Source organism: Mustela erminea, chromosome 4 (assembly GCF_009829155.1).
Source record: "Mustela erminea isolate mMusErm1 chromosome 4, mMusErm1.Pri, whole genome shotgun sequence".
In the NCBI taxonomy this organism is placed as follows: Eukaryota; Metazoa; Chordata; class Mammalia; order Carnivora; family Mustelidae; genus Mustela; species Mustela erminea.
The window spans coordinates 148,371,847-148,383,574 of NC_045617.1; the positions used below are offsets into that span (position 1 = coordinate 148,371,847).

Sequence of the window (11,728 nt, forward strand, 5' to 3'; positions counted from 1 at the left end):
ATACTAAGGAGTGTGTGTTGGAAGATTGTTCTAGAAGAAAGCTATACAGTAGTTGGATTGGGTTCTGGGAGGGGAGCACTGTGTGGCTGTGGGGTGTTGGCTCAACCAGACCATCCACAGACAGACCATGAAGCCCAATGGAAAAAGCCTTTCCTAGGTGCCATCTTCCAGCCCCCACTGGAATGGGGCTCTCACTCTTCAATACCTCTCAGTGGTTTTTGAATGAATAACAGGACATCCATAATGGCTACTGCAGCTCCCCTACCCCTCCTGCATTCCCTCCCTCTCTCTCCAGCGTCCCCACTAGCATCCGCACAAACCCAGCAACTGGAACGCATTCCTTGGGCCTTGGAAGGGGGTCCGCTTCTGTTTCCCTCATCACCTCCCCATCTCTAACCACTACATGCTCATCAGTCTACACACAAGAGGCCGCTCCTGGGGGTTTTCCTGCTTCTGAAAATTAGAAAAAAGACTTTTAAACATTCAGATAATCCCAAAAAGCTACACGCAGCTGTGTGATTTTTTTTTTTTTTTTTTTTTTTGGTGGAAAATGGTGGTTTATTAAGCTGTGTGATTTTAAACTTAGTGTGTATTCTGCCTAGTGACTGGTGAGAAAGCAGGCTCAGGGATACCATTGGCTGGTTGACACGGAGCTGGCCAGCCCTGGGCTCTAGACCATTCAATGACGTTTAGGGACTCTGTGGTCACAGTGGACCCAGTCCCAGGTCTGGTGTCCGCACACAGAGAGACTAAGGGGTGTCGAAGAAAAGGGTTTCTCTCTCAGGCAAGTTTGGTTTCCCCATTGTGATTATGAGATTAGAGAGAAGAAGGACAATAGGAAAATCTTCATTTGAAAGTCGGAGGAGATAAAACGCAGAGAATTAAAGAAGGTAGGAAAGGGAGGGTGGGGTGGCAGGTGGGGAGTGAGTGAAGGTTGGGGGTCCCGGGAGTGGGGCAGCCTCGTCTGTCTGCCCCTGTGCTTGCTCTGCGGGATTGCAGGGGAAGTTGGGGGTGGGGGGGGGACGAGGAAGGGTATGGGATGATATCAAGTGACACCTGAAGAAACTCAACTCTGCTTAGAGAAGTGAGCTGGAGAAGGCCGAAAACTGCCTCCTGGATCCTCACCTTGTGGCTTATCTGTGGAATGTATAAGGAGTCAGTCTACAGGGAGAGGAAGGGCGCTGCCAGACACAGAAGTTGGGGCGCTGAGGATCCCAGTGCGAGTCACAGGAAAGTTTGACTTCCGTCAGAGCTGGTGCCACATTTCTCCTCATCTGCACCCCCAGGCCTTGCGTCGCTGCTTCTCCAGGGAGCCCAGTCTTTGGATGGAGGCGGCCGCTGCTTTGCGCTTCTCCGTGCCCCGCTCCCTTCTGTCCTTCATGTTGGTCAGCTGCTTGGGCCTGCTCTCAGGTAGGGGCTCCTGCCTCGAGCTCCCGCCAGCTCTTCAGAGGGGTGAGAGGGCACTCCAGTCTACAGAGAGGAAGAGGGAAGAAGGTCTGGGGTTGGGGTCTGGCAGCTCGCATTCTGCACGTGCTCCCCGGATGTCGACCAGCACTGTCAGATAGCAATCCAGGGAGAGCCACAAAGGCAGGCTGCACGTACAATTTTAGGTTTTCCAGTAGCTGCCTTTAGAACAGCAGGAAAAAACAGATGAAATAGATTTTGATCATGCATTTTGTTTAACCCCAAATAACCAGAATATTGTTATTTAAACTTTTAATGTAAAATATGAACAGTGAGCTATTTGACCTTTTTTACTCTAACATTTCCAAATTGTGTGTATTTCACACTTAACAGCACATTCCAGCAGGCGCTGGCCTGTGGCTGCCTTAACGGACAGCTTGAGTGTTAGGGAAAATCGAAGCACAGGGTCTGCAGGAGGTGCTCTATGGACTCTGTGGTTATAGTGGACCCGGTCTCAGGTCCACGGCTTTCCATATGTGAAGCATATGCGTGCTCCAATAAATACAAGCCTCACTGGGTACCCCCACCAGGCATCTGTGGCTGCCAGCCAACCTCAGCGGCCTGCCCCCAGAATCCTCTGGTGTGGCCTTAGGAAGATTACTTTTGTCCCCTGGAATATCCGCTTCCTTTCCTGCCTTAGATCTTTGATAACTGTGTCTTCTGATTCTGCTCCTTTGTTGAACAGCCCCGTTTACTGTCGTGGGGCCAGCTGACCCTGTCCTGGCCATGGTGGGAGAAGACACCATGTTCCGCTGCCACCTGTCCCCCGAGAAGGACGCAGAGCACATGGAAGTGCGCTGGTTCCGTGCTCAGTTCTCCCCGGCAGTGCTTGTGTATAAGGGTGGACAGGAGAGGACCGAGGAGCAGATGGAGGAGTACCGGGGAAGAACCACCTTGGTGAGTGACCACATCAACACAGGGAGTGTGGTGCTTGTCATACACAACGTCACAGCCCACGACAATGGCATCTACCACTGTTACTTCCAAGAAGGCAGATCCTACGACGAGGCCATCCTGCGCCTGATGGTGGCAGGTGCGTATTTTCATTTTGTTGGTTGCTTTTTCAGGGGGACCCTTAGGGGAGGTTTCTCTCCTAACTTCAGGCCCTATTGCAGCCCAGCAGGTTTTAAACAGGGAAGGTGGTGGGAAGCCTGGGTGGCTCAGTGGGTTAAGCATCTGCCTTCGGCTTAGGTCATGATTCCAGAGTACTGGCTCCTTGCTCAGCTGGGAGCCTGCTTCTCTTTCTCCCTCTGCCTGCTGTTCCCCCTGCTTGTGCTTGCTCTCTCTCTGTCAAATAAATAAAATCTTAAAAAACGAAACAAAACAAGAACAGGTAAGGTGGCTTCCTCCTCCCAAGGACCAAATGAATGGGTTTGCCCTGCTACACTGTGGGCATCAGTTCCTGAGAAGCACACACAGCATTCCACTGTGGCCTTGAGCCAGAGAGAGTGTTTAACTCCTACAGATAATTTTTTTTTTTTAAGATTTTATTTATTTGATAGAAAAGCAGGGGGAGCAGTAGAGGGAAGGAAGCAGGTTTCCCACTAAGCAGGGAGCCCAATGGAAGGCTCCATCCCAGGACCCTGGGATCATGACTCCAGCTGAAGGCAGACTCTTAACCGACTGAGCCACTCAGGCGCCCCGCTCTTCCTTTTTAATAGATACTATAAATTTGTTTTCTAAATTTCTTTTAAAGTATTTTTTTTTAATTTATTTGACACAGAGAGAGTACAAGGAGGCAGAGCAGCTGGCAAAGGGAGAGGGAGAAGCCTTGTATGGCATTGACCAAAGCAAGTCACATGGTGGTCCTCCCAGTACAGGAGAGGGGAAATATGATCCCCACCTCATTGCCCGGGGAAATGACAATTTTTTTATTTTTTATTTTATTTATTTATTTTTAAAAAAGATTTTATTTATTTATTTGACAGAGATCACATGTAGGCAGAGAGGTAGGCAGAGAGAGAGGGGGAAGCAGACTCCCCGCTGAGCAGAGAGCCCAACTTGGGGCTGGATCCCAGGACCCCGGGATCATGACCTTCTACAAAAAAAAAAAGAAAAATTCAGAGTGGGAAAATTTCTTTTTGCACTCCCTCACATCACAGACCTTCGATAAGTCTTTCAGAAAATACTTAACAGACCGCTTCTATGTTTAAGTCACTGTTCCAAGTAACAGGTCAAAACATTGAAGGAAAGACACGGAGGTTCCTGTCCTCATGGTGCCCATGTTCTAGAGTGCAGAGAGCCAATTAATACGATATTTAAGAAAAAAAAATACAGAATATTAAACTATCCTAGCTGGTGATGAGCACTGTAGAGAAAATAAAGCAGAGAAGGGTTGAGACTGCAAAGTGGGGGTTGGGAGAGTAGCTTCCCTAACGGGATGGCAGGGGAGCACAACAGTGTGAGTGAATTGCACCCCTCGGGGGCTCAGAAGACCCCTTATGAAGTCCCAGCACAGCACCCTGAAGCTGGGTTTGGAGAGGGGACCATAGACTTTCTCATCGAACTCTGACTGTCAGAGTGAGAAGAGCCACTGCATGGGGACAAGATAGGGACATCCTTCATCTTGATAGTAATTTTGCCGTTTTTGACCTTTCCCCAAATGCCAGTGTAGTGAGAGTGACTGACATGTCCAGATGATTTCTTTAAAGCATGCTATAGTATCAAGCCCGTTAGCCCCACAGGAAAACGAGAATTTGATCAGAGGACTTGGGCAAGGCTTCAGAATAGAAGTGACATATAAACCAGGATTTCTAAGAGTTTATTAATAATGGTTTTAAGGTATGACCTCACTCTTGGGGCCAGTGTATTATACTTTAAAAGAAATGTTTGAAGGCTGGAAGAGCTTTAAAATACACCTAAGTAAATCACTGGCATTTCAGTCAATCTGACCAATGGAAGTAAGGCTTAGAGGACAGGGTGGCCTTGCCAGGGGGTCTCAACTCGTAGATAGTAGGAGACGCCATCTTTGTCACCTAGAAGGGCATATGTGATTAATAGAAAATATTGAAATATTGTGGCAAGGAGGGTTTCTCAGCCCTGGTGTCCTGAGTCTTCGTAGCAGCACTGCCCGGCTCACCACGATGGGTATGTCTGCGGCAGGAACCCTCTGTTCTTTCCCTGTAAACATGACCTTGGCCTGACCTGCTCCAGTCTGAACTGAGTTGTGGAACTGCTTATTGTTTTTGTTGGTTGGTTGGTTGGTTCACTGGCTGGGTGATTTTGTCTTTAAGTCTATTGTTTCAAACTTGCCTTGACTGAACCCCGTGGAACCCCATTTTACTTTTAGAATTTCCTTCCAACTTGCCGAATTCTTTTGAGTCTTAATCACAGTTCAGAGTTTCTGCACCAGCCTTTCATTGTGCAGTTGTTTTTTTGTTGTTGTTGTTTATTTCTTTTTGGCAAAAATCAGATGGAGCAGGTAGTACTGAGACTTACATGATTGCTTTAATGTTGTCTTTTGTTTTCATTTTGTCTTTTAATTTTTTGGATTGCCTTACCAAAGGAATTACTTAAAAGAAGTTTGGATGTGAGGCTTCTGTGGCTCATTGGGTTAAGAGTCTGCCCTTGACTCAGGTCATGATCCCAGTGGCCTGGGATGGAGTCCCACTCCAGGTCCCTGCTCAACTGGAAGTCTGCTTCTCCTTCTGCCCTTCTCCCCGCACTTATGCTTGCTCTGTCTCTCTCAAATAAATATATAAAATATTTTTTAAAAGATTTTTAAATTTATTCGAGAGAGTGGGGGTAGGAGCAAAGGGAGGGGGCAAGCAGATTCCGTGCTTACTGCAGAGGCCCACATGGCTCGATCTCAGGACCCTGACATCATGACCTCAGCCAAAACCAAGAGTTGGATGTTTCACTGGCTGTGCCACTCAGGCGCCCCAATAAATAAAATCTTAAAAAAAAAAAAGATTGGATGAGATAGTGTTGTCCAACAATAAACAGGAATTATATTTTGCTGAGCTGTTCTTTTTTTTTTTTTTTAAAGATTTTTATTTATTAATTTGACAGACAGAGATCACAAGTAGGCAGAGAAGCAGGCAGAGAGAGAGGGAAAAGCAGGCTCCCTGCTGAACAGAGAGCCCGATGCGGGGCTCGATCCCAGGACCCTGGGATCATGACCTGAGCCGAAGGCAGAGGCTTTAACCCACTGAGCCACCCAGGCACCCCTTGCTGAGCTGTTCTAAGATAAAATCTAATTTAATTTCATTAAGAACTTTGGATAATCTCTAGACCCCTGGCTGAAGAGGCAGAAGTCTCCTAGGTCTTGAACCACTAATCTATTTTTATTAGAGATTTTTTTTCTTTTTAAGATTTTATTTATGTATTTATGTGACAGAGAGACACAGCTAGATAGAGAACACAGCGAGGGGAGTGGAAGAGGGAGATGCAGGCCTCTCGATCCCAGGACCCTGGCTGGGATCATGACCTGAGCTGAAGGCAGACCCTTAACAACTGAGCCACCCAAGCGTGCCTTTTAAAGACAAGAATAAGTTGGGAAGAGTCTGGACTCGGGATTTTTTGTGATGTTCTGCTGCCATTGAGGAGGTGATATTGTAATCCTGAGGATCCCAGGAGCACCCAGATCTTTCTAATTGGTAGATGTTGTGGAGAGATTCAAGGACATCCCCTGGCTAATTGAGCCCCTGGGAGGTACATGTCTCTGAACTGGGGTAGGGGTTGGTTCTGCATTCTAGTTCTTTCCATTCTCTCAAAAACCAACTACTCCTGATGACCTGTGGTTCACATGCAGCCTTAAACTGGGAGAGAAGGGACTGTGTCTTGAGGTCAAAAAGTTTCCCAAGATTCTGCTGGCCTGGCAGGCTTCTGTCCTTATCAGATTATTCCCAAGCTTGGGAGACAGGCACTGTGGAGAAATCCTCCCAGGACGGAGAGTGAAATCCTCAACCTGCTTGTTTCAGGTTGAGTGGACACACTCACCCACAAGTGAGACAAGCAGACCCTCTAACTGAATGAATCAATCGGCAGTCACTTGGTGGGAGACAGATGGGTGTGTGCCTCTGTGATGGGGTCACGGGTGGCACACGAAGCCAAGTGCATTGTCCGCCTGCTCTCCGAGAGCTCACGATTTATTGGCATATTGGTCTCCTGATGTCCAGCACCACAACCTTCTTCCTTCTTTTCCTCCCTCCCTCCATCCCCCCCCCCTTCACAGAAGGGGGACCATGGGAATGCAGGGAATACACCCAACCAGTTCTCTGGCCACTGGCCCCTTGCTGCCTTCCCCGTCCTTGGCTCTCCCCGTGGAGAGCTGATCTAAGACACTTAGGCTGAGACACCATTGCCTCGTTAGCTGCTTCCTGGTCTCTGTCCCCAGGCCTGGGCTCTAAGCCGCTCATTGAAATGAAGGGCCAGGAGGATGGAGGCGTGCGGCTGGAGTGCACGTCCAGAGGATGGTACCCGGAGCCGCATGTGGTATGGAGGGACCCTCACGGTGCGATCATGCCGGTGCTGGAGGAGGCTTACACGGTGGACACAGAAGGCCTCTTCATGGTCACCACAGCCGTGGTCATCAGGGACTGCTCGGTGAGGAACGCGTCCTGCTCTGTGGTCAGCACCCTGCTTGGCCAGGAGAAGGAAACCATCATTTTCATCCCAGGTTGGTTCCCTGCCCTCTGGAGGCTTACCACGCCGAGGCAGGGTCTTCAGACAGACCGGAGCCTGGAACAGGGAGGGAGCGATGAAGCAAGGGGCCCTGAACCCCACGGTCTCTCCTCCTGGCTTTTCTCAAGGAGAAAGTCAAAGTCTTCTCTGAGAGTTGTTTCTCTGTCCTGGTCCTTATCCTGCAGCATTTTTTTTTTAATTTATTTATTTAAGTAATCTCTGCACCCAGCATGGGACTTGAACTCATAATACCCTGAGATCAAGAGTCCCTCACTGTCCTGACTGAGCAAGCCAGGTGCCCCCTGCAGCCATTTTTAAGCATTTAGAACAATCATAAACGGAGAGCGGTACAGGCAAGGGAGCCCTACACTCAGCGAGGGGGGGATTTTCTATCTACAGACATGCAGGGATTCATCCAACACTGTCCTGACTGAGCAAGCCAGGTGCCCCCTGCAGCCATTTTTAAGCATTTAGAACAATCATAAACGGAGAGTGGTACAGGCAAGGGAGCCCTACACTCAGCGAGGGGGGGATTTTCTATCTACAGACATGCAGGGATTCATCCAACAAATACTTAACAAAGTATCACCTGTGTTCAAGGCACTGTTCTCAAGACCGAAAATAAATCAGTGAACAGAATACATAAAGATCCCTACCATCATGGGGCTAACATTCTAGGGTGGCAGAGAGCTATAACTGAAATAATTTAACTGTAGATTATATCAGATGGAGATAAGTACTGGAGAAAAATTTAACTGGGAGGACGGGGAGTGCTAGGGTATAGGGGAGTTGTTATTATAAAGAGGATGGTCAAGGAAGTCTTCACTTGAAAAGATGGCAGTTGGGCAAGTAAGGAAGGAGCTGTGCAGATACTTGAGTTGCTTGCTTCTCTGCAACCAGGGAGCAGGAACAGCACATGCAAAGGGCCTGAGGCAGGAGCATGTCTGGCAGCTTTAAGGAACTCTAAGGGGCTGGTGTGGTGTGTGGTCAGGCAGGAAGAGTTGGGTGAGTCTGTGGGACACAGGGTTTTGAGCAGAGAAGTAGCAGAATCTCACTCAGCCTGCTGGGCTGACAGACTGCAGAGGGTATGGACAGAGGCAGGCGTTGGGGAATTGCAAGCTTTCAGGCAAAAAGGAGTGGCGGTTCGTGCAGGGTGGTGGCTGTGGTGATTCAGTGGTTGCCGTGTTCACCCTGGTCCTTCCCATGGTGACTCCAGGGGTCCCTGCTTTTTTGGCTCCTGGGCCCCCAGCCCTGGCAACTGCTATGGGATGAGTCAGTGCAGAGTCAGGGTCTCTGTCCTGGGTTTTGGAGAGAGGAGCCAATGGAGCAGGGACCCCAGGGAGCACTTCCCATGGGCATCGTGAGGGACTCTGTCATCGGGGGTCTCCTTTCTCTCACTAAATGGGACTCTTCTGGTTCCCTTTTCAGAATCCTTTGCTCCCAGCATGTTTCCCTGGACGGCGGGCCTCGCTGTCCTCCTGCCTTCTCTGCTTCTCTTCATCACCGGGAGCGTCTGTCTCATCAGGAAACTCCACAGGGGAAAAGAGGTTGAAAAAGAAGAGAAAGAAATTGCATGTAAGGAACTGGAGACAGACCAGATGGAAAAAGAGAAAGAACGTCAAATAAGAGGTAAAAGAATAGGAGGATAGGTCGCTGTCCCACAGGGCCATGGTTCTAGCAGCTAGAAGCCTGGGGACAGGGAGGAAATGACCAGAGGCTGCAGCAAGGGGCTCGGACCCGTGGCATCCAGGGACCACCCCCCTCCCCCAACTTCTGCCTGCTTGCTCCCATTCTGCGGACTCAGCACCACGCTGCCGAACAGACACAAACCTAATAAGTTCCCATAACAACCAGCCACCAGCGCATGGATTGTTTCTGGAATCTCCAGAAGCAGTGGCAGGGGGTGGGGGCGGGGGTGTTCATGAAGGGCCCACCCTCCCTCGTTTAACACAAACTCAGATTCTCTGATTTCTTCTGTGGAAGACATGAAGTGGTTTCTGTTTCTTTGTCAGAGCAACTTGAAGAAGAACTACGTAAGTGTACCATTTCCTGAAGTAGTCCGTGCAGGTTTGCGCTCTGCTCGGTTAGCCAGCAACTCCTGAAGCTCGTCTGTCTGTCTGTCCCATTGCAGGATGGAGAAGAACCTTGCTACATGCCGGTGAGCACCCTGGACATGCCCTCAAGCCTCTCCCCGCTGGCCCTCAGGCCTCTCCCCAGCCAGCAGGACCTATTAGAGGAAGTGGGCAGGGGGCTCCAGGTGGTGGAGGGGCTGGGATGCAATCACTAGCCACACCCCTGCAGCACTGGGTCCCAGCTCTGCTATCAGGGAACCCAGGCGATCTTAGCATAATTTCATCTATTACCAGAGCCTCATCCTAATGAGCACTTTGCATCTTATGAGTTCTCCCCTTCTGCTCAAAAGCACCCAGGCATCCAGGCTTTACCAGTTACCGTCGTACTCCAACCTTTCCTCTTTAGGTGAATTTCAAAACTCCCAGTCAGACATCTCAACAACGTGGGGAGAGGAGAAAATCACGTTCACATGACAGCAGTGTAGACCAGCTGAGTAGCAGGGAGGTGGTAGTATGTGGGTGATCTGCAGGGCTCGGAAGCCTTTCCTACATCCAGAGAGGTCAGACCCTTGCAGAAGCAGGTTGTGGAGATGTGACCTTCCCTTTTTCCCTTGGGAAGGGGATGCCCTTGGGAGTCATCTCCGTCAGTAGTCAGCTGGTGAAACTGGCGGAATCCGGAGACCCAGTGAAAGGAACTTTGACTACCCAGGAATCTGCAGGGGAAATTGGCATTAATTGCTTCACTGGGAGAGGGGGCCGGGTGGGCCTCTTGGTTGGTTTAAGCCAAATTGGAATGTTCCTGACTAAAGAGAGTCCCAGAGACCATATGTCTTGAATAGAAAAGGGGGCAGAGTGGAGAATGTTGAGAGAAAGCGGGAGCCATGAATTTTGGTTCCTTTGCTAAACTTATCACGTTTTTAGAGCCCAGATGATCCCCTACCTGAGGCCAGGCTCCTGTCAGACGGGGTGGAAGTGCAGTCTCAGGGGTTCTGTGAGCCAGCTGCCTGGGAGTTGTGATCAAGGGGCCTTCGTGGAAAAGGCCGCCACACAGGGGTCTCCCACCACCTTTCTGGGACCTCCCTGGGGTCCAGGAATAGCACTATCCCCCAAGACCCCAGGCCTAAACCAGAGACTTCTTCTGCAGCCGATGTGGTCCTGGATCCGGACACCGCTCATCCTGAGCTCTTCCTGACAGAGGACCGGAGAAGCGTGAGACGAGGCCCCTCCAGGCAGAGTGTCCCCAACAACCCGGAGAGATTCGACTGCCGGCCTTGTGTGCTGGGCCTGGAGAGCTTCTCCTCAGGAAGGCATTACTGGGAGGTGGAGGTTGAAAACGTGATGGTGTGGGCTGTGGGGGTTTGCAGAGACAGTGTTGAGAGGAAAGGGGAGGCCCTACTGGTCCCCCAGAATGGCTTCTGGACCCTGGAGATGTTTGGAAACCAGTACCGGGCCCTTTCTTCCCCTGAGAAGATTCTCCCCCTGAGAGAGCGTCTTCGCCGGGTGGGCATCTTTCTGGACTATGAAGCCGGAGATATCTCCTTCTATAACATGAGGGACAGATCACACATCTACACATGTCCCCGTTCACCCTTTTCTGGGCCCCTAAGGCCCTTCTTCAGGCTGGGGTCTGATGACAGCCCGCTCTTCATCTGCCCAGCCTTCACGGGGGCACGGGGGGTCCTGGTGCCAGAGGGCGGCTTGATTCTCCACAGGATGGGGACCCATCGTCGCAGCCACCATGAAGAGTTTCCTGGCCTCAGAGCCAAGTAGAGAAGCCTTGGGCTGTCTCTGCTACCAGAGCACAGCACCCTGGAAGGAGATGGACCTGGACCCATGGAAGAACTGAGGGGAGGGAAGCCACAGCTGGAGGTCAGGGACTGGGGAAGCAGCCGGGGAGGTGAGAGCCACCGAAGGGTACGAGTGCTGCGAGCCTCACCCTCACAGCCGAGGGGCTCAGGAGCTGATGGTCCATTTCCAGCCCTCCACTGAGCTTTCCAGACTACACAGCAAAGCTCTCCCAACCTAGAACTGAGCTGAAGGATGAAGACACATCTTGGCCTGGCTCAGGTGTCCCATCGGTAAACTGGGAGTCAGTACTCTGTTCTGAGTATGGCCTGAGGTTTAAGGTCCCTACTGAGCAGGTGAGTACTGAACCAGGTAGATCCCCAGGTTCAGGTTCAAGGGGAAAAGCAGCACTTTCCAAATTTTTGACCTCAGGCTTCCTTTAGACATTAAAAATTATTGAGGGGGGCGCCCTGGTAGCTGAGTCGGTTGAGTGTCCTACTCTTGGTTTTGGCTCAGGTCTTGATCTCAGGGTAGTGAAATTGAGCCTTTCATCCAGCTCCGTGCTCAGAACAGAATCTGCCTGAGATTCCCTCTCCTTCTCCCTCTGCCCCTCCTCCTATTCCTCGCTGCCTCTCTTGCTAAATAAATAAAATCTTAAAAAACAAATAGATAAAAATTATTGAGGACCCTAAAGAGCTTTTGCTCATTTGGGTTTTATCTGCCCGTATTTATGGCATTGCAGATGGAAACTGAGACATGTTAAAATGTATTTATGACACATA

At 50.2% G+C, this 11,728-nt stretch overlaps 1 protein-coding gene across 2 annotated transcripts; it reads left to right on the plus strand.

Annotated features, from left to right (window-relative positions):
* The first annotated feature begins 716 nt into the window (after positions 1-716).
* LOC116587574 (butyrophilin subfamily 2 member A2-like) lies at positions 717-11,558 on the plus strand. 2 transcript variants are annotated; one of them, XM_032338173.1, is made up of 8 exons: positions 717-890; positions 1,287-1,410; positions 2,150-2,497; positions 6,803-7,084; positions 8,518-8,718; positions 9,102-9,122; positions 9,221-9,247; positions 10,306-11,558. In XM_032338173.1, exons 2-8 carry the CDS (start codon positions 1,326-1,328, stop codon positions 10,929-10,931), a joined length of 1,590 nt encoding a protein of 529 aa, XP_032194064.1. In that variant the 5' UTR covers positions 717-890; positions 1,287-1,325; the 3' UTR covers positions 10,932-11,558. The 2 variants fall into 2 exon arrangements, with proteins under 2 accessions (XP_032194064.1, XP_032194066.1); XM_032338175.1 differs by lacking the exon at positions 10,306-11,558 and adding an exon at positions 9,568-9,669.
* The last annotated feature ends 170 nt before the right edge of the window (positions 11,559-11,728 follow it).

Coding starts and splice junctions, on each gene's coding strand:
- LOC116587574 (XM_032338173.1), top strand. CDS start 1,326: ATGGAGGCGGCCGCTGCTTTGCGCTTCTCCGTGCCCCGCTCCCTTCTG. Junction 8,719..9,101: donor GAAAGAACGTCAAATAAGAG/GTAAAAGAATAG, acceptor TTTCTTTGTCAG/AGCAACTTGAAGAAGAACTA. Junction 9,123..9,220: donor GCAACTTGAAGAAGAACTAC/GTAAGTGTACCA, acceptor GTCCCATTGCAG/GATGGAGAAGAACCTTGCTA.